General features: G+C 46.3%; 1 protein-coding gene and 1 pseudogene across 3 annotated transcripts; one reads left to right on the top strand and one right to left on the bottom strand.

Moving 5' to 3' along the window:
• Positions 1-574: 574 nt before the first annotated feature.
• On the bottom strand, positions 575-19487 carry IDNK (IDNK gluconokinase). 3 transcript variants are annotated; one of them, XM_032392851.1, is made up of 6 exons: positions 19402-19487; positions 13926-14026; positions 12283-12313; positions 11821-11907; positions 7097-7140; positions 575-5216 (listed from the first exon to the last, which is right to left on the bottom strand). In XM_032392851.1, the coding sequence occupies exons 2-6, from the start codon at positions 13946-13948 to the stop codon at positions 4871-4873; spliced, it is 531 nt and encodes a 176-aa protein (XP_032248742.1). In that variant the 5' UTR covers positions 13949-14026; positions 19402-19487; the 3' UTR covers positions 575-4870. The 3 variants fall into 3 exon arrangements, with proteins under 3 accessions (XP_032248742.1, XP_032248743.1, XP_032248740.1); XM_032392849.1 differs by lacking the exon at positions 13926-14026 and having other exon boundaries at positions 4652-5216; positions 19402-19486; XM_032392852.1 differs by lacking the exons at positions 12283-12313; positions 13926-14026 and having other exon boundaries at positions 19402-19486.
• LOC116624727 lies at positions 13975-15432 on the top strand (annotated as a pseudogene).
• Positions 19488-19533: the final 46 nt, after the last annotated feature.

Raw genomic sequence — 19533 nt, 5'->3', positions numbered from 1 at the left:
ATAAGCCCACCACGGACTAAGTGGAATTGTTCTGAGTGAAGTCAGGCATGATTTTGTAAAGCTGAAGTGACTGTAATGTGCTGCCAAGGTTAGAACCACGGATTTAAAGGGAAATGGGAATTGATTAGTCATTTAAGGCGGTGCTTCTCAACTTCATTGTGCATGCACATAACCTGGGATCTTGTTGCAATTCATATTCTTATTCAAAAACAAACTCAGAATGGATCCAAGACATAAATGTAAGAGCTACAACTATAAAACTCCCAGAAGAAACAAAGGTGTAAATCTTCTTAACTTTGGACTGGGCAGTAGTTTCTCAGATATGACACCAAAAACATAGGTAACCAATGAAAAGTAAGTTGGACTTTAGCAAACTTTAACTTCTGTGCTTCAGAGTTGATCAAGTAAACAAACCCCACAGAATTGGCAGATGATGTATCTGTTAAGCATCTAGTATCCAGGATATATAAAGAACTCTTAACATAACAATAAAAAGAGGAAAAAACAACCCAATTTAAAAAGGCACAAAGAATTTGAATAGACATTTCTCCAAAGATGATAAGCAAATGGCCAAATAAGCATATGAAAAGATGTACAACATTATTAGGGAAATGCACATCAAAACCTTAATGAAATGCCACTTCACACCTGCTAGGATGGCTGTAGTCAGGACAAAGAGAAAGTGACAAGTGTTGGTAGGATTGCTGGTGGGAATGTAAAATGGTGCAGCTACTTGGAAACCAGTTCAGTAGTCTTTTAAAAGATTAACCACAGAAGCCCCAACTACAGAAGGAAGTGCTATAGATCCTCAGAGATTAATCCACTAGTTTGTTATTCAAGCCTCTGACCTCAGAGTGTAACCAACTACTGCAACCTGACCCTTTACTTAAAATGGAAAGCCTACTAATTTCTCACTTCTTGAGAATGGAAGTTCAGGTTAAACCCTCTGAGCTCTGTTTTGTGTCCTCAAGATAAATGTGTCAAATGTAGGCCTAAAAGACCTTCCTGACAAGTAGAGGGAAGAAAAGCAGTGCCTGTCATCCAGGAGCTGGCCTTACTACTAAAAGCGAGGTCTCTCTGTCCTTCTGAATAATTTCGCAGAATACCTACATGGCTACAAGACTGCTCTGTGACCAAAGTCAAAAGATCCATTTTGTAATCGTGCCTGCACACAGAGAAAAACATGAACGTCATCCGTTCCACAAAAGTGACCAAATACCTCCCTGTCCTGGACACGTCTTGATGAATGATCGCTTTTAGCCTCAGTTCATTTCTCTCACCTTACTAAGATACCCAATCATTCCCTACTTCCTCCATAGCTTCCTTGAATCCCCCCCTCAAATCACCTAATGTGTCCAAAATATAAGTCCTTTTGTGACATCTTACTGAGATTCCCCCCATGGTGCTGAAGGTCTGTTCTCTGTCATGCAACGACCAATAAACCCAACTTGTATAATGCAGGTATGTTCCTGCATCATCTGGAGCTGAGTAGCGGCTGCCCTTTTTAGATAATGCATGCATTTTCTATTGTGCCATAGTCCTCACCATTCCCTAATGTCTGCTATATCTCACCATTATTGTTTTTGCTTAGGCCCCCTGGGCATTCAGATGTGCAGGTCCTACCATTGACTGTCACGATTTTGGGACATTTCCCCCACACAATCTGATTGGATCCTTAGTTGAGCTATGTGTTAGATATTCAGCTTGAGGTCTTGGGTCCTCCTGAGTGATGGCCCATGACTTTCCATCTGTAACCCAGAAAGTGAAATTCAGTTTCTATAGCATCTAAGGCCACTGGGGGAAACTCCACTGGAGGGATTGAAGATTGTCTGGAAATCGGCACCAGGCTGTATTTTACACCTGAGATTCTGTAAGGGTTGAAAACACCTCCCTACATTGAGGTCCAACACAACCTTGTAGGCTGGATGTCTAATACTCTACTCCTTGGTAATTATTGGCATTCACAATGCCCATAATAGAGTTAATACTTTAATTTCAATCATTTTGAACATACAGATTCGCTATTCAGTGAAGGGAGAATAAACAACTTGCATGGTAGTTTCAGAAATTAAAATCTGGTTGATGGTATCTTTGGTTAGGGCCAGCCTGTTTTAATTTCTCCCTTCTTGCACTCCCATCCACTGAAAGATAGTTTGCTCATCAGAGCAGTCTCTAGAGAGGCCTGGCCTGACAGTTCTGGAACTTTGGGGCAGCTGGTGGGGACACCCCGTAGTGGTGCCCTGCCCGTGGTTACCCAGTGACTGTGTGGCAGTGTTGTGCCTGGAGCTCAGTCTCGTCCGGCTCCTGATTGCAGAGCTGGTGGACGGCAGATGTCCGAGTCCGGTCAGGCCCCCGGGCTGGGCGGGCGTGGAAGCAGACACTGGCAGCGGGTTAAGAAGGACCTGTTAGAGCCCAAAGACTTAAGATTCACCTACCTAGCAGGGGTTCATAAGCTCCTCCACAGCCGGGAAGGCAGAGTGGGAGTTTGTCCTGTGGCCACGCGGCCTCGGACGCCAAGGGTGACAAGCGTAACGAGCTAGCATTCATTGTGTTGGCTGTGGTCTCCACACCGTGCGTGTACTCTCAGTTGTCACAACTTTATGAGGCAGGCGACGTCTTAGAGGAAAGGAAAACGTTGAACCTGAACTTCCTCCCGTGGAGTAGGGGGCAAGATGGAGAATTCCTGCCAGAGGGGGTGGTTAAGTGGTATTTGCAGGGTGGAGAAAATCATTGGCATCTATCTGAGCCACAGCAAACAGGTCTCACCTGCCTCTTCTTTGCAGGTCATAGAGCCTGAGCAAGGGTATGGTCAGGACTGGGTGGGGAGCTGCCTTCCACTGCCCCCAACCCAGGGAGAGGACCCATGGCTGCCTCCTAGTGTTCTCAAGGGCTGGGAGACCGGTTTGTGCTTGTGGTGTTCCCCGGGGCCGCCAGAGGGCAGCACTGGCGCACGCCTTGGCCTCCCTGTGTCCATCTCGGAATTTAAGCAGTGGTTCTCAACCCCAGGAGATCCAGTGCCTCTCTTCATTTTTAACAACTATTTTCTGATGTCCCACTTCCAGAAGTGAAACTGATGTCTAATAAAACTTACCCCAGCAAATAGTAAATATGATACCTTCCCTCTAAAGGAGAAAAAAGGAGTAACTTGTGATAAACTGAGTTTCAGTATGTAACACTTGGACACAGTTGCCCTAGACCAACACAGTGGAGCAGATGGGTGCTTGTGCCCATGGGCTGATCACTGTGAATGAAGAATTACAAACGCAGGTTGACGTAGGTGTGTTACATTCGTGACAGAAAAACACTGTGATTTTTCTGACATGGTAAACAACTCTAGGTAAAATTAAAAAAGAATACAGTTGTTCCTTTTTGGTACTCTGGAAATTTCAGTGTATATTATAACTGCAAAAACATTTTTATTTATGCATATAATAGCTTCTGTGCTCTTATAAGCAGGCTTTCTCACCAGGTCCTACGTGACAGTCCAGTGGAATGAAAATCAGTTCTTTTTTGTGAGCAATGGCCTTCACTGAGAACTCTAGCCTCTGCCAGAGGATGTGAGATGCCCTGTCCTTCCACCCTGATGGAAGCCACCCGAGAGCCAGAGCTCTGTGTTGCATGACAGGTCTGCAGACCCTGCGGAGTGCCCATCACGGTATCCAGTCCAGACTCACTGAGGACAGTGGACTGACTGGGTCCTTCCTCTCTGTCTTGGGGTGACTCTCAGCCAGCCTGAGGGCTTGGACCCCCAAGTACTGAGGGCTGATGCAGACTGAAGCCAGGCAGGAGATGCCTCTCAAATCACCCGGCAGAGAGGAAGATCTGAGGCTTCATGGTTTCTTAAGCAAGGTCTGTCTACCCAGAAGGGCCCTTTCATCCCCTGGCACCCCGGCACATATTCTCTCTGTAGTTCCCAAGACAGGCTGCATGCCCTTGTGGGAAAAAACGGGTAACTGGTTCCAAAGCTCACTTTCTGGGCAGGGCTAATCAGTGGCCCTACAGAGTAGCTGCATTCTGGGGCTAGGACAGAGGTTAGGTTAGGATAGGGGGATAAGGACGCTTCTTTCTGGAGCCTCTGGGGAAAGGGCTGAAACGCAGCCTGCGCTGGCCCAGAACATACCAGGGCCTCCAGCCTCCCGCACAGCCTCACCCAGCCCGGCTGCCCCTGGCCCATTGCTGCCCCGGGGGGGGAAGGTTCATTTCATGTCAGGCCATGGTGGCTCTGGTGCTCCTTCCTTGTCTAGAGTCCCCTGCTGACGACTTGTAGCAGCAAGAGGGCAGGTGGCTGCCACCAGTCTGGTCTCACAGGGGTCTCCGTGAAATGAGTGGGGACAGTTGGGTCAGTGAGTCCCATGCTTCATCCACTAAAGTTCCACCTCTGCAATTTTTTATATCCATGAACTATATGTGCTTTTTATTTATTTATCTTGAGATGATCCAAGGAAAGAGGATTAGGAAGCGTGTGGTGAGCGGTCGATTTTGTACACGTTTCTGCTCCTGGGACCAATTTCCAGGGGATGCCAAGGATAGCCAAGTTTCATTTATTTGTTCAAATACAGACACAATCAGGGATGTTTTGAATAAGGTTGTGATTTACAGTATCGATTATAGAATTCCCTCTGATATCTGATTAGGTCACAGGAATTTGGATTTCTGTTGAAGCTTTACTTTCAAAGTTCCCTCCTATCTCCTCCCCAGGTACCAGAGCACAGATTCCTAAAAATATACCCAGACAAGTATAGCTCAGTACACTAGGGTTTGTTCACCCCAAGAATTTAGAATACGGTATTGGCAAAGACACTAGAACATAGTTTGGGATGGGATAGAGATGTCTGCTTGATTGTTCTGGACCCCCGATCTGAAGCCATTCTCATTTTAGAGTTTCCATGATTGTAGCAATTATCTCTGAAAGATTTTTGTCTACACTGATTTGGATGAAATTTTCTGGAGCCGATGGGGGCTCCAAAATATCGAACTGGGACTGCAGTAACTCAGGGGGCATAAAATGTCCTTTTCTTTCGAGTAAACGTCTAGAGATGACCTCAGACGACCCACTCAGATGGACCACAAGGAGCTTCACCTCAGCTGGCTGTTTGTCCTTCCCCGTCTCATCACACTTCAGGGGTGCACAATCATTTCCTCGTATTAAGATGTCTCTGTACACTTTCTTCAGAGCCGAACAGGCTAGAACCACATGCTGTCCAGAGGCTACATCTCTGTTAAAAAAGCGGGGGGGAGTGGGACTAAAGAATGAGGACCTTTGAAATAACTGGTGTCGATTCTAGGTTGAAGACTCTAGTCCTACTTCTCTGCCGGTGAAAGGCATTACAAAATGGTGGTCGAGTATCAGGCAGTCCTGGCTTTAAGGTAAAGATGTTCCTTCCACTAGTGAACCGAGCTGTCTTGGGCAAGGTATTTACCTCCCTGAGCATCAGTTCATCATCTGTTAAATGGGGCTACTTAGAGCACCTGTCCATAGAGTTGTGAGGAACAGTTTATCAAGGTGCCCAGTGCACAGGAAGTGCTTGGAAGGGTCAGCTCTGCTCCTCAGCCACCGAGTGTGGACCTGGATGGCTGCTGGCGGGTGCCTGTGCCACACACACCTCAGCTCAGGTTTTCCAAAGGCGTTCAGTGATTTAAATCTCACAGCTGGCTTCTCCCCGTTCCTACTCTACAATATGCTGGGAGTCTGGTGAAGTTACCAGTGCAGAGCTGGAGAAAGCAGGAGAAAAGGGGAGTATCAGACTCTCTGTGGTCAAGGTGAGCAAGATAAGAGAAGCGTCCAGGGATGTGCTAAGAAAAAACCCTGAGCCAGAAGTAGAGGCAGAGTGACAAGGCACCACGAAGGGGAGCCAGCGTGCTCGAGACTGCCCATGTAAGTGAGCCCCCACTGTGCCCCTGTCCGTGGTCAGGAGAGGCCGCCGTCTTCTGGCTGGGAAGGGACTCAAGTAAAGAGGTGAAGGGTGAAGGGTAAACCCTGGCTTGGGTACTTGGTAGAATGTTTTCTTCAGAACTGAGAATTCTGAAGGCGCCTGCCTTTGATCTATGGCCAGTGTACACTTGAGATCCAGTGGATGGAGTGTATCATCAGCAACGAACTTAGGTACCTGGGCCTTCTGCTCTTCCCAGAGGTCATGGGTGAGAGCTTGTTTATTCTGGGTCTGAATGTCTGATTGCTGCTCTCCTGAGCATCTTCATTTCTGCTTCCGTCACAGGTCAGTGTATTTGATCCCTGAAGAGTCTGCTTAGGTTGGAGACCCAGATGGGTAGGAGTTCTGAAACCCTGAAGCCCTAAAGCCCTGAACTTGAAGCCTATGCAAAGACAGGGTGGCTGGCTATGTCAGTGCGGTGTGGAAAAGTAAACTGAACTTTTAATCTTAAGTATATTCTAATTGCATATGGTGCAGATGGTTTTAGATTTATAAAATATGAAATGTCATCTTCATTTTAGAAAGCAAGATTTATAAGCCATTCCCTGCCTTTTCTTTATCCTTCTCCACATCCCAACCAGGATTCCCAGGGGTCAGGTCGCCAGATGGGTGGAGGGGACCTCATTTGCTCAGAACATGATACAGAGCAGACAAATTGGGACTCCCAATTCTGGTGACCTGTTCACTTACAAATGACCCCACGTATTCCCTGGTTGCCCCAGCTTGAAGTGGGGGGTGGGAAGAGGTGGAGACAAAGATGTGACTAGAACAGTCAGTGGTGGCTTCGGTTACCACCTTCCCAGCACTTTCGACGTTTTAGAGACCGTTCTGAGTGCCCCCCATGCCCCATCTCACTAATTCTCACAGTGATCTGTGAGTAGGAACTATATCCCTATTTTCAAATGAAGAAACAGGCTTATGGAAGCCAACTGGCTGACCAGGATTCCCAGATGATAATTGCGGAGCTGTCTAGAAGGTTCATTTCCAGAGCCCAGCTAAATTACACATGGGTTCTGGCTGATGTAAATCACTGTTGATTACTTGACAGAAGTGCCCTCCATTTCTGGGATCCTTTATCATCAGCCAGGTGTGATTTCAAGAATGTATTTTTTGCCTCTACTTTCTGAAGTTTTCTTTACTCACTGGCTTATGCCAAGGTCTCTTACCTTAGTAAAATGTCATGTAAGTTGCAGAGCCATGGAATCCTGTCCTGAAATTAAAGCAGACACAAAGTTACTTTCCCAGGTCTTGTTTATTTATACAGAAACACAGTTAATCATGTTCATCAGTGTTAAAGTCCAGAGAAATCTTAGTGGTTTTGAGAAGTAGGCCATGACAAGGCTGCAGGGTCACGTCTCTGGGCAGCTAAGCAGTGACATTATGATGGGATCAGCGCCCTTTGAAGAAGAGACCAGGGAGCTATGGTGTGCTTGCCCTCCTGTGCTGTAGCCTCTCCTCTCCCCCACACCTGCAAACCAGGGAGAGGACCCTCACCAAGACCCTGACCATGCTAGCATCCTGATCTTGTACTTCCAGCCTTTAGGACTGTGAGAACTGAATGTCTCTTGGTTAAGCCCACGGTCTGTGGTATTTTGTTACAGCGGTCCAAGCTGACCAAAACTCCTCTGAAAAACCATCTGGGCCTGGGGCCTTTTTTGAGGGGAGATCTTGGATTACAGATTCAGTTTTTTTTTAATGAGCATCATGTTATGTTCAGGTTTTCTGTTCTTGATTCAGTTTTGGTATCTGAGATAGCAGGAAGAGACCACACATAAAGTTAGATCTCTGGACCCTCCTGATTCTTAAGCTAGCTGCAGCATCAGCAAGGTCTTAGTTCCACGTGGGGGAAAAGCAGAATAGACTCTGCCACCATATCTCTGCCATCCAAGCCCATTTTCCCACAGTAATTTATATTTTTCTAAGAAATTGTCCCATTTAAGTCTTTAAATATACAAACATCAGTTTGTTCACAGCCCTCTTTTCATTCCTACTCTTCATTGTGCCTTTTCCCCACTCTTGATCAGTCTTGTTAGAGATTTGTCTTTTTTTTTTTTTTCTTCAAACAGCATTGCTCATCACCTACATAGTTTCTTTGGCTTATATTCCATTAATTTCAGCATTCATTTCTGTTTTTTTCCTACATTCTTCCTTTTTGTTTATTGTTTTTTCCTACTTGAACACTTAGCTCATTACTCTCCATTCTTGTTATTTTTCCGGAAATGCTTCCAGAGCCCATAGATTTCCTTCTAAGTAATGTTTCAAAGGCATCCCATAACTTTTGGTTGACAGCACTTTTGTTGTACAAAAGTGGAGGGAAGGGCATAATCCAAGACTGGGAGTGTTAAAGATGGTGTACAGACACTCTTCAGTAAACGGGTGAAGCAGATGCTTCTTAGCCCTGGTGAGCAGGAGGTGTGGGAGTTGGCGGTGAGGAAGATCAGGAGAAACCGTCTTGACTGGTGGTCAAGAACTTGAGTGACTGATAAGAAGGCTGGGCTTTACTGTAAGGGTGTTAAATAGGAGGACTTGGAGGCATGAGCTCCAAATTCTGTGTTCACATTTGTGATGAAAGGGAGTGATTTGAGATCCCCTCTTCACAAAAGCAGAAATTGGAAAGAAAAGGAGATATTAGAGCAAATTCACTCAACTCTGTGAGTAGTTACTACAGATGATAGGATAAATTATGAAAGTCAAACACACAGAGTCTTAGGGGAAAGAGAAGAGGAAACAGCATAACCCAAATGAGCATCTCTGCTTGCTGGGTCTGACATTCAAGGTCATCTCATTTCTGATGGTGTCCCCTGCCCCCAGCCCAGTGCTTGGAGGTAGTGGGCACAACATCTGCTAGAATGTTCTAGCAGGAGTTCAATCAGAACATCAAGAGGACAGGGAAAGATTCCTGGGCCTGTGGTTTTGGTGATGTGATGGAAACATCTAGAGACATGAAGTGTCTCCTGGAAGGGGATGGTGGTTAAAGGGAGAAGGGGAGTTGGAGCTCAGAGGAACAACTCAGGAAACTGAGTCGTCCCAGCGCTACTGGGGGAGGCAGCGGATGGAGCGGAAGGAAGGAGCGGGCGGGGAAGAGCAGAGGCCAGGGACCGGTGTTTACCTGGTACGAAAATGAACTAGAGACCACAGAGGAAATAACACACGTGAAAAGAATATATACCTCAAAAAAGATAGGAAAAAAATTCCAAAATTCAAACTCCAAAATTCGTATTTTTTGAAAGATAAAACCAAGAGTGATGTATTCTGTAAAAACATTTTCCAGTACTTTCCAAATTTTCCATACAGGGCAAGTGTTACATTTATAATCAGGAAAATTTTTCTCAAAAACCCCCTCATTTAACAGACTTTGAAATCTGCTTCAGTGTCACTGCGGGCTGCTGGGACAGCATGGACCTGGCTCGAGGCCGGGGACACTGCCTGGCAGCTTGCAGATCCTTTATCAGCAACAGCATCATCACACTAGTAACATCCTGTCACAGCCTGGGGGGCTTATCTGTCTAGGCCAGCGCTGTCCACTAGAGCTTTCTGTCGTGAGGGAAGTGTTCCCTGGGCCATCTGGGTGGTAGCCCCGGGCCACGTGCGGCTACTGAACACTTGGGCAGTGTAACCCCGAGAACTGGAGTTCACAGTTTATTTTGTATTCATTTACATTTAAATAGCCTGAAGGAGCCCTTGGAATATTCAACACAGGTTGCCTCTCTTCAAACCTCAGCCCTCTGAGCACAGAACCCTCCCCAAGCCTTCCCCAGAGGAGACGGTACCTCTGCTCAGGCTTTCCCCTGGGTCCTCCTCACAGGATCACGGGGGTGGGACTGGTTCCTAGGGTGACCAGGAGCCGCTCTCCCCCCCCCCCCCCCCCCCCACTGCCAGCCCAGCTGTGACCCACACCTTCACTCCTAGCTGAGCTCTCCTCAAGAATGTCAACCATCTGCCATTCTAGCTCTTTCTCTCCCTGGAAGAGAGAAAGTCTAAAGTCTGGCTAACTTGTAGTTTCTCCTAAATATATTTAATGACTCATTATGTTTCTTCCAGTAACCAATAACTTTTTCTTCCATACAATAAATTCCTCTTCTGAACTCTACTCCTCCCCCCATCCAGACTGCCCACTTAGCAAGCCTCGCTTGTGAACAGGAGGAAGGATGTTTAAATGCCATTTTAAAAATCCATCCATTTGGGTTGCTGTACTTAGTTCTTTAACTTAACTTTTATTTGCACTCACCAAGGAGAAAAATAACCCTGGCACGGTCACATTTTACACACTCGGTAGAAATGCTTTATGTTACGCATACGTGTTCATATAGATATATTAGTGACAATAATAAGTGATATTTACTGAATGCTTTGGATACTTCACTGTGCATATTTTTAGTAGTATCTCATTTAATCCTCCCAAGAACCCAATGAAATGGGTCCTGTTACCACCCCTACTTCACAGGAGGGAAATGAGGCACAGAGAGACTAAGCCATTTGCCAAAAGCCACACAGGCTTAGTGGTAGAGCCGGGTTATCTGTACTATGTCTTGATCTCTAGTATAATGTCATTATTATGCTCCGATTATTATTCTGTTTATAAAGATATTATTATATCTTTTATGGTTCCCTCCTCCTATCTTCTGAAGTCAAATGTTGCAAACTTAATTTTGATGGTTCAAAGTCTGAATCTTGGCCACCTCAAGCCATACTCCTGAAACAGAAGTGTACACTCAGAGTCCCTAGAATTAGACCTAGTGATGGTGAGGGACTCCAGCCCCTCGGGGCAGGACAACGGGAAGAGAGTGAGTAGTGGCAGCACGGCTGGGGCCAAGGTCTCTGAAAGTGGAAACCACAGCGTTGCTCTTCGGCCAGTTCCACTCTGTTCCTGCCCTTTGGACACCCTGGCCTGTGAGCCTGGCTGGGGCCCCAGCCCTCACATCTCTCCTGGGCTACAGTGAGTTACACCAGCGAGTCCAGTTTGCACCTCTGCTCTGGGAGCGACCCTTAGGAAATGGCCTCATGACGGTGCATAAAGGAATGAGGTGCTATTCATTCCTTTCCTTACAACTGAGTCACAGGTATCTTCCGACATTTACTGTGTGGCAGCCCTGGGAGTATATAATGGTCAACAGAAAGGCCACAGTCCTAGCCCTTTCAGAAGTAAAATCTAGTTGCAGAGATAAATAGTGCCAACTTGCAACCGGGCCCCGGGCCGTGTGGGCCGTGGTGCTATGAGAGTTTATTACAGGAGGTTTTACTTCAGTAGATCCAGGAGGGCTTCCCTGAAGAAGTGGCACGGGAGCTGAGCTGTGAACAGGAGCAGGGTTAACGAAGAGGGGACAGAAGTGCATTTCAGACAGTGGGAACAGCAGGTGCAAAGGCCCTGTGGGGCGGAGCGAGGCAGCAGGAGTGACTGACAGGGGCCAGGGGGGCCCTGGTGGAGAGAGGGAGGGCGGGCACAGCACCCGAAGAGACTGGAGCGGGGCATGTTGAGGCGTTTAGCTGTTTGGTCTTGACCCTGAGATGGATGGGAAGTTTCCAGAGGGCTCGATTTGAATTTGTAACAACCCCTATGGCTCCGGGGTGGTTGTGAGTCTGGTGCCAGCGGCAGCTCAAAGGCCTGGGGAGGATGAAGACAGAACCTGGGGAATTAACACCCTGCAGATTAAAAGCCTGCGACAAAGTGTCCTGGCAGACCCTGCCCAAGCAGGCGTGGGGTGGGATCCCGCCTAGCTCTGCGTTTGGAGAGAAGTTCAGGGCCAGAGCTGACCACGTGCAGGACCCCGGGCGCCTGGCTTTGGAGACATAGTCTCTCCTGGCCCCAACTCTCCTCCACCACGTGCTGCGAGAGCTCCGCCTGCGGCTCCTGGCTGGAGCGTCTGTGTTGGAAACAGACGGCAAATGTTACCTGGTCCTTCAGCGGGATCCCTTTTCCCATCTTCATTCGGTTTTCCTCTGGGTGATAGTCGTCCGCATCGTAGAATTTCCATCCCAGCTTTAAGAACAAAGTAAAGGGTGTGACAACCACCATTACGGATACTGCCGGGCAGGTGTGGAAATGGGCAGCCCAAGGACCACCCCCGCCCCTCTTCCCCTCCCCCCGTGACCCCCTTCCCCCATTCCCCCCCCGAAGAAGCAGGGAGGCTGTGATGCCACGTCACTATCCCTGCTCACTGGGTTGCTACTCCTTTCATTCATCACTCTTGGTGATCACCAAGGAGAAAACCAAGATTGCTCCATTGGGCTTCACAAGCCACGTCCGTGGTGAGTTTTACAAACCACGATGGGCCAGAAGAAGGGGCGCCCAAGGGGGAGAAGCAAAGAGACAGTGCAATGGGCCTCGCCATTGGGAGGCATCAGAACAGGTTACCTCGGATGCTAGCAGGGCGCCCACGGTCGATCTGTGGAGAGGACACAGAGGTTCAAGTGACTGCCCTTCCCAACCCATGCGTGCCTCCTACCATGCGGGGTGCCCTGGGAGACAGCCACCCCGCCATGTTGAAACCCAGTAATTTCATGATATTGAAGCAGTGACGGTAATGCTCTCGGCCCTGGAGTCCAGAGCATGATGTTAGCGTTCTCCAGGAATTTAAAGTTACTGAGTTACCACTAATTTTCTTTTCCAAAAAGCAATATATAAGATCTCATTAAACTCCTGAAGTTCTTTCTGAAGTTTTTTGTTCCCTGTTCTAGAGATAATTATATTTTGCAAAAAAAAAATGCTGAATAGAGATGAGCTTTTACGGAGGGTACTGGAAGGAGGGGTCCGACGGGGGGTTTAACCTCCCAGCACAAGGTTCAAAGGAGCTCATAAAAGCATTGACACTCTTGTTTGGGGTTTAACAGAGACACACTCTTAAAGAATAAAATAAGATTCTGAATGAGAAGTCAGCCTGGGAGGGAAATGCCCTCTGTGCGGTGCGTGTGGTAAGGACCTGCTGTTCCCCTAGCAGGCAGCACTCTTGGGGAGAAGGGCTTGGGTCTCAGCACCTAACAGCTGGCCACATGCTTCGTGCAAGTCACCTTTCTCTCTACACCTGTTTTCTCACCTGCAAAAGGGGGGAACTGAGCGACATGTATCCACTCACTACTTATTTCACTCGGCCAATACTGAGCACCTGCTAGTCCCCAGGATATGAAAATAATGAAAATAAAACCCTGCTTACATTCTAGCTGGATTCAAGGGTCCTGTCTCTCTTTTGTGAAGAAGGTCTCAGGGAGCTAGCTGTTAAAGACACATGTGTACCCAACTGAGACCTCCCTGATGTAACCAAAGGATTGCAAAGGACTGTAACTTCTCCCATTAGGTTTACTGTGCTGAAGCTTGCAAAGGGAGACATACTGCAGCCTACTGGTGATGAACTCCACGGCTGGGGAAGCCAGAGCTGTGCATGACAGAAAGTACACTGAAGACTAAGATGAGCCAGGGATGGACACATCAGGCACCACTCACAATTTAAAAGAGCTAGAGAATACTCATGAAAGCAATTGAGGAAGACACAAAAAAACGGAAAAACGTTCCATGCGCATGGATTGGAAGAACAAATATTGTGAAGATGTTAATGCTACCTAGAGCAATCTACACATTTAATGCAATCCCTATCAAAATACCATCAACTTTTTTCAAAGAAATGGAACAAATAATCCTAAAATTTATGTGGAACCAGAAAAGACCCCGAATAGCCAGAGGAACGTTGAAAAAGAAAAGCAAAGCTGGCGGCATCACAATTCCAGACCTCTAGCTCTGTTACAAAGCTGTCATCATCAAGACAGTCTGGTGCTGGCACAAAAACAGACACATAGATCAACGGAACAGAATAGAGAGCCCAGAAATGGACCCTCAACTCTATGGTCAACTCATCTTCGACAAAGCAGGAAAGAATGTCCAATGGAAAAAAAGACAGTCTCTTCAACAAATGGTGTTGGGAAAATTGGACAGCCACATGCAGAAGAATGAAACTGGACCATTTCCTTACACCACACACAAAAATAGACTCAAAATGGTTGAAAGACCTAAATGTGAGACAGGAGTCCATCAAAATCCTGGAGAGACGCGGGGACCATGTTCCGATGCAAGCTGACGGCCTCGACTACCACAACCCGGCTGGCTTCAACTGCAAAGATGAAACAGAATTTAGAAACTTTCTTGTTTGGCTTGAAGACCAGAAAATCAGACACTACAAGACTGAAGACAGAGGTAATTTAAGAAACATCCACAGCAGTGACTGGCCCAAGTTCTTTGAAGAGTATCTCAAAGATGTTAACTGTCCTTTCAAGATTCAAGATCTACAAGAAGCAATTGACTGGCTTCTTGGTTTAACTGTTAGACTTGAATATGGAGATAATGCTGAAAAATACGAGGACTTGGTACCTGGTAATACAAAAAATGCTGACAATGCAGCTAAAAATGCAGAGCCATTGATCAACTTGGATGTAAATAATCCTGATTTTAAGGCTGGTGTAATGGCTTTGGGTAACCTTCTTCAGATGCAGCGTCATGATGATTACCTGGCAATGCTTAAGGCAATTCGCATTTTGGTCCGGGAGCACCTGAGCCAGGATGCAGTTGCTAAAGCAAATCAGACGGAAGAGGGCTTGCCTGTTGCTTTAGACAAACATATTCTTGGTTTTGACACGGGAGATGCAGTTCTTAATGAAGCTGCTCAAATTCTGCGATTGCTGCATATAGAAGAGCTCAGAGAGCTACAGACAAAAATTAATGAAGCCATAGTAGCTGTTCAGGCAATTATTGCTGATCCAAAGACAGACCACAGACTGGGGAAAGTTGGAAGATGAACATTTTAGGATTTCAGCTTCTCACCTACTTAGTACAGTTGGGAACCATGTACGCTCTGGCATGTGTTTGGAAATCAAATGTCACAATTTCAAGGGAAGAATCCTAGAAAATTGACTATGTTCTCGAGATTTACCATCATTGCTTTTTCTTATTGTTCAGGAAAGTGGATTTTTTTTTTTGACTGTTATGTTTATGTATCTATAATGCCGACCCCCAGCTTTGTTACAGAGACAATACGGATACTCAAATCATAGGAAAACTTAAAATATTTTATTGGAGTAATCTAGAAAATTTGAGAATTGTTACCTCTTTGGTATTTATAAATGTAGTAACTTCTGTGGGTAACTATAGAGGGACTTACAGAATCAGAAGATACAAATTGAAACATTCTAGCACCTTTTAATATAAAGAGAAATGCAGTGATGCAGAGGTAAAAAAAACAAAAAAACAAAAAAACCAAAAAGACAAAACTTAGAACTTTCGCTGGAAAGCTATCAATAAGTTGTTTTTCCCCCCACCAGTTCTGCATAGCTTTCTCTAGGTCAAGGCTTATGATCTTTAGGATTGTGTCTTTATATGGATAACCTTGCTTTAATTTCTTGGCCAGAAAATTAGATTTAAAAAATTAGATTTAGGGTTGTCACATATTCTAATTGGTTCTTAGTTGAATGAACTTGACCTTTTAAATATGATAGAAATGTTTATAAAAAATTGCTTTAATAAAGCAGCAATTAAAATTGTTACTTAAAAAAAAAAAATCCTAGAGGAGAACACAGGCAGCAACCTCTTCGACCTCAGCCACAGCAACTTCTTCCTAGACACATCGCCAAAGGCAAGGGAAGCAAAGGCAAAAATGAACTATTGGGACTTCATCAAGATAAAAAGCTTTTGCACAGCAAAGGAAACAGTCAAGAAAACCAAAAGACAACCAACAGAATGGGTTTGCAAATGACATATCAGATAAAGGGCTAGTATCCAAAATCTATAAAGAACTTACCAAACTCAACACCCAGAAAACAAGTAATCCAATCAAGAAATGGGCAGAAGACATGAACAGACATTTCTGCAAAGAAGACATCCAAATGGCCAACAGACACATGAAAAGGTCCTCAACATCGCTCGGCATCAGGGAAATCCAAATCAAAACCTCAATGAGATACCACCTCACACCAGTCAGAATGGCTAAAATTAACAAGTCAGGAAACAACAGATCTTGGTGGGGATGTGGAGAAATGGGAACCCTCCTACACTGTTGGTGGCAATGCAAGCTGGTGCAGCCACTCTGGAAAACAGTATGGAGGTTCCTCAAAAAGTTGAAAATAGAGCTACCATACGACCCAGCAATTGCACTACTGGGTATTTACCCCAAAGATACAAATGTAGTGATCCAAAGGGGTATGTGCACTCCAACGTTTATAGCAGCAATGTCCACAATAGCCAAACTATGGAAAGAGCCAAGATGTCCATCAACAGATGAATGGATAAAGAAGATGTGGTGTATATATATATACAATGGAATATTATGCAGCCATCAAAAAAAAAATCTTGCCACTTGCAACGACGTGGATGGAACTAGAGGGTCTTATGCTAAGCGAAATAAGTCAGTCAGAGAAGGACAATTATCATATGATCTCACTGATATGAGGACTTTGAGAAACAAAACAAAGGATCATAGGGGAAGGGACGGAAAAATGAAACAAGACGAAACCAGAAAGGGAGAAAAACAATGAGACCCTCTTAATCTCAGGAAACAAACTGAGGGTTGCTGGAGTGGAGGGGGGTGGGAGGGATGGAATGGCTGGGTGATGGACATTGGGGAGGGTATGTGCTATGGTGAGTGCTGTGAATTGTATAAGACTGATGAATCACAGACCTGTACCCCTGAAACAAATACAGTATATGTTAATACAAAAAATAATAATAATAAAAAGCACTGATAAAACAAAACAAAAAAAAAGAGCTAACCAGATTTGGGTGTAGACTGGCAGGGAGGAGACTGAAGGAAAAGGAAAAGCCACTGTCTACTGCTTATGCAAACCTCCTGAACTAGAGAACAGCAGGACTTGACATGGACACAGACAGGAACCCCAGGCACAGTGCTCGGCTCAGAGGAGACTGGTTGGAGCAAGCATTACAAGCCAGTCTGGAGCCCAAAGGTCTCTAAGCAGGTTGGTCTAAATCAGGATCAAGGAGACTGAAAAAGACTGTAGGACAGTGGTGGTTGGCTGGGGCACCGATTAAATGCAAAAGATATTCAAAAGGCCAGAAGCTGAGGGTGTCTTCACAAAGGCTGTTAAAACATAAAGAAAACTAACACTGCCACCTATTCAAATAGCTCCCTTCATTCATTTGTTCATTCATCCATTGAGGCAGCAAATATTTTTTGAGCATCTACTACATGCCAGGCATTGTTCTAGACAGGGCAGTAAACAAAAAGATCCCTTGCATTCAGGTAGGAGAGGGGGAGGCAATAAACATAGTAAATAAGTAAATGATTCACATTGTTGTTCTAACAGTGGTTTAACTACATTCTTTCCGGTTTGAGACTGTTGTTTTCTTGAGACATTTTTTCCTCTCAAATGTTATGGAGTATAATTTAAAATCCAGCAAGGCCCTAACAAGGGCTCACAAAAGTCACCAAAGAACTCAATGTTGCTACATCTGTTGATCGATATAATCATTCTCATTTTATTACTCAGTCTGTCAGCGACGGTCAGAGGGCCCAGGGCTCAGTCCTTGGCCAGCTTCTTGATCTTTACTCACCCCCTCAGTGATCTCAACATCTTATGTCTTTAAATATATCTGCGCACCAAGGATTCCTACATTTATATCTAAAGTTCCTCTCCTGAACTCTGGACTTGGATATCCAATCAACCACTTGACCAACCCACTCAGATGACTGATAGGCAATTCACCACATCCCACATTGAGCTTCTGCTATTTTTCTTCCCAAACCTGCCCTGCCTACTGCTTCCCCATCAGTCAGTAGTAACTCCCTTCTTTTAGTTACCCAAGCCAAAAATCCCAGTCATCCTTGACACCTTTCTCCCTCTCTCATGCCCCACATCCAGTCCATCGAAACATCTTTCTGGTTCTGCCTTCAGAATATCTCCGGCATATGACCACTTCTCCTCGCCTTCATTGTTTCTCTGACCTCATCTCCCATTACTCAGCACAGTGGCTTCCCTGGTAATCCACAATGAAACAAAGCCTCCGGGCCTTTGCACTTGCTACATTCCCTTTGTCTATACTGCCCTTTCCCTAGCTAGCCACCAGGCTAGTCCCTCACTTCCTGTGCTCAGATACCACTGGTCAGAGAGCCTTCCCTCACCATCCTGCCTGCTCTTCTTTGTTCTACTTACTCTCCTTTATTTTCCCCTTGGAGCACCTCCCACTGCCTACCACACTATGTACATGTATTTATTCACTTCCTGTCTGTTTCCCATACTAGAATGTAAACTCTTTTGAGGGCAGGGATTTTATCTGTCCTATTCATTATATATCAGTGACACGGAGTCAGGATCAAGCTCTATAAATAATTACTGAATGCATGAATATCATAACCATATAAAGCATATGGTTCAGACCCCCCCCCCCAATCTGATCCAAGGCACAGAGGGGTACATAAATTGTCCAAGCTCACACAAGCAGGCAGGAGCAGCAGAACCAAGACCCTGGGCTCCTGACATCCACTACATCACACCATAGAAGCAGTCTTACATTCAACTTCTTCAACTCATACAACAGCTAAGGATTTTCAGGCTCCATGTTTTATGTTACTTTTATTCCAAGACTCCCCAAATTATTTTAATTTCTCAAGAGATGAAGCTAAAAATGCCACAATAATTTTGGAAAACCTAAACATTCCTACCTGGAGCAAGAAAGAGTCTTTAATATATACTTGACCACACAAGCAGTTCGTGGTTCAGAAAATTCTAGAAGGGTACTATAGGCCTTTGAAGTTACGATATTTCACTTGATTAAGATCTGTCTTTTGGGCCTGTGGCGGAATGCTGCAGTAGCTGCTTTTTCCGGTAAAGGGCACAGTTAGAGTTTGGTCTAATCAGAAAGCCAAAGTCTAGCTCCCAGCCCCCAGGCTGGTCAGACTGGGCTGGGCAGAGGCTTTGTGGCATCCGGTGTTCCTCCCTGCAAATCCTTAGGGGGTTTTGTGACTCCTTATTAACAGTGACTCCTTCCAGGTAAAGCTGATAAACGCTGATCGCAGCACAGAGAAAACAGACCAGCAGGTGAAACTGCCTTTCTAAAAACTCATCACGAAAGGCCGGCAGGAGGGAGCTGCCGCTCTGCCCAGCCTGACAAGGTCTGTGGGAGACTGGGACGAGGTTTGCCCCTGTGCTTTGGGCCTCGCACCCTGCCACCGCGTTCTGACAAGAGACTCCCAAACACCGGCCCTAGTGACCGCCGGAGCCACCGCGGGCGGCGCCCCAGCAGGCGCCTCTTCACAAAGGGCTTTCGCTAGAGCTTCTCGGGCGTCGATGGAGAACCTGGGTCTCGGCGCCCCGGGACGGGCAGGTGCCCCGGGCCTCAGCTTCCTCATCTGCAAAGGGAAGCTGGAGGTTCCCCAGAACCCTGCGTACCCCGCGGGCCCGGAACGGTGACGGCTCCGGCCTCCGCCGCGCGCGCCGCCTCCTCCAGTGCGCCCCCCGCGACCCCCCGCCCTCCCAGACCTACTTCCCCGAGCCGCTCACGCCCATCACCAGCAGCGCGCCCGGCGCCGCCATGACCCGGAGTCCGGCTCCTTCCAGCCGCCTTCCCGGCCACGGACGACCGAGCGGCGGGCGACCTGCGCTGCTCCGCCCCCCC

This window comes from Phoca vitulina, unplaced genomic scaffold (assembly GCF_004348235.1).
Source record: "Phoca vitulina isolate PV1807 unplaced genomic scaffold, GSC_HSeal_1.0 scaffold70, whole genome shotgun sequence".
Classification (NCBI taxonomy): domain Eukaryota; kingdom Metazoa; phylum Chordata; class Mammalia; order Carnivora; family Phocidae; genus Phoca; species Phoca vitulina.
Note: the sequence above shows the minus strand (reverse complement) of the source record. Positions and strands in the feature narration are given on the sequence as shown.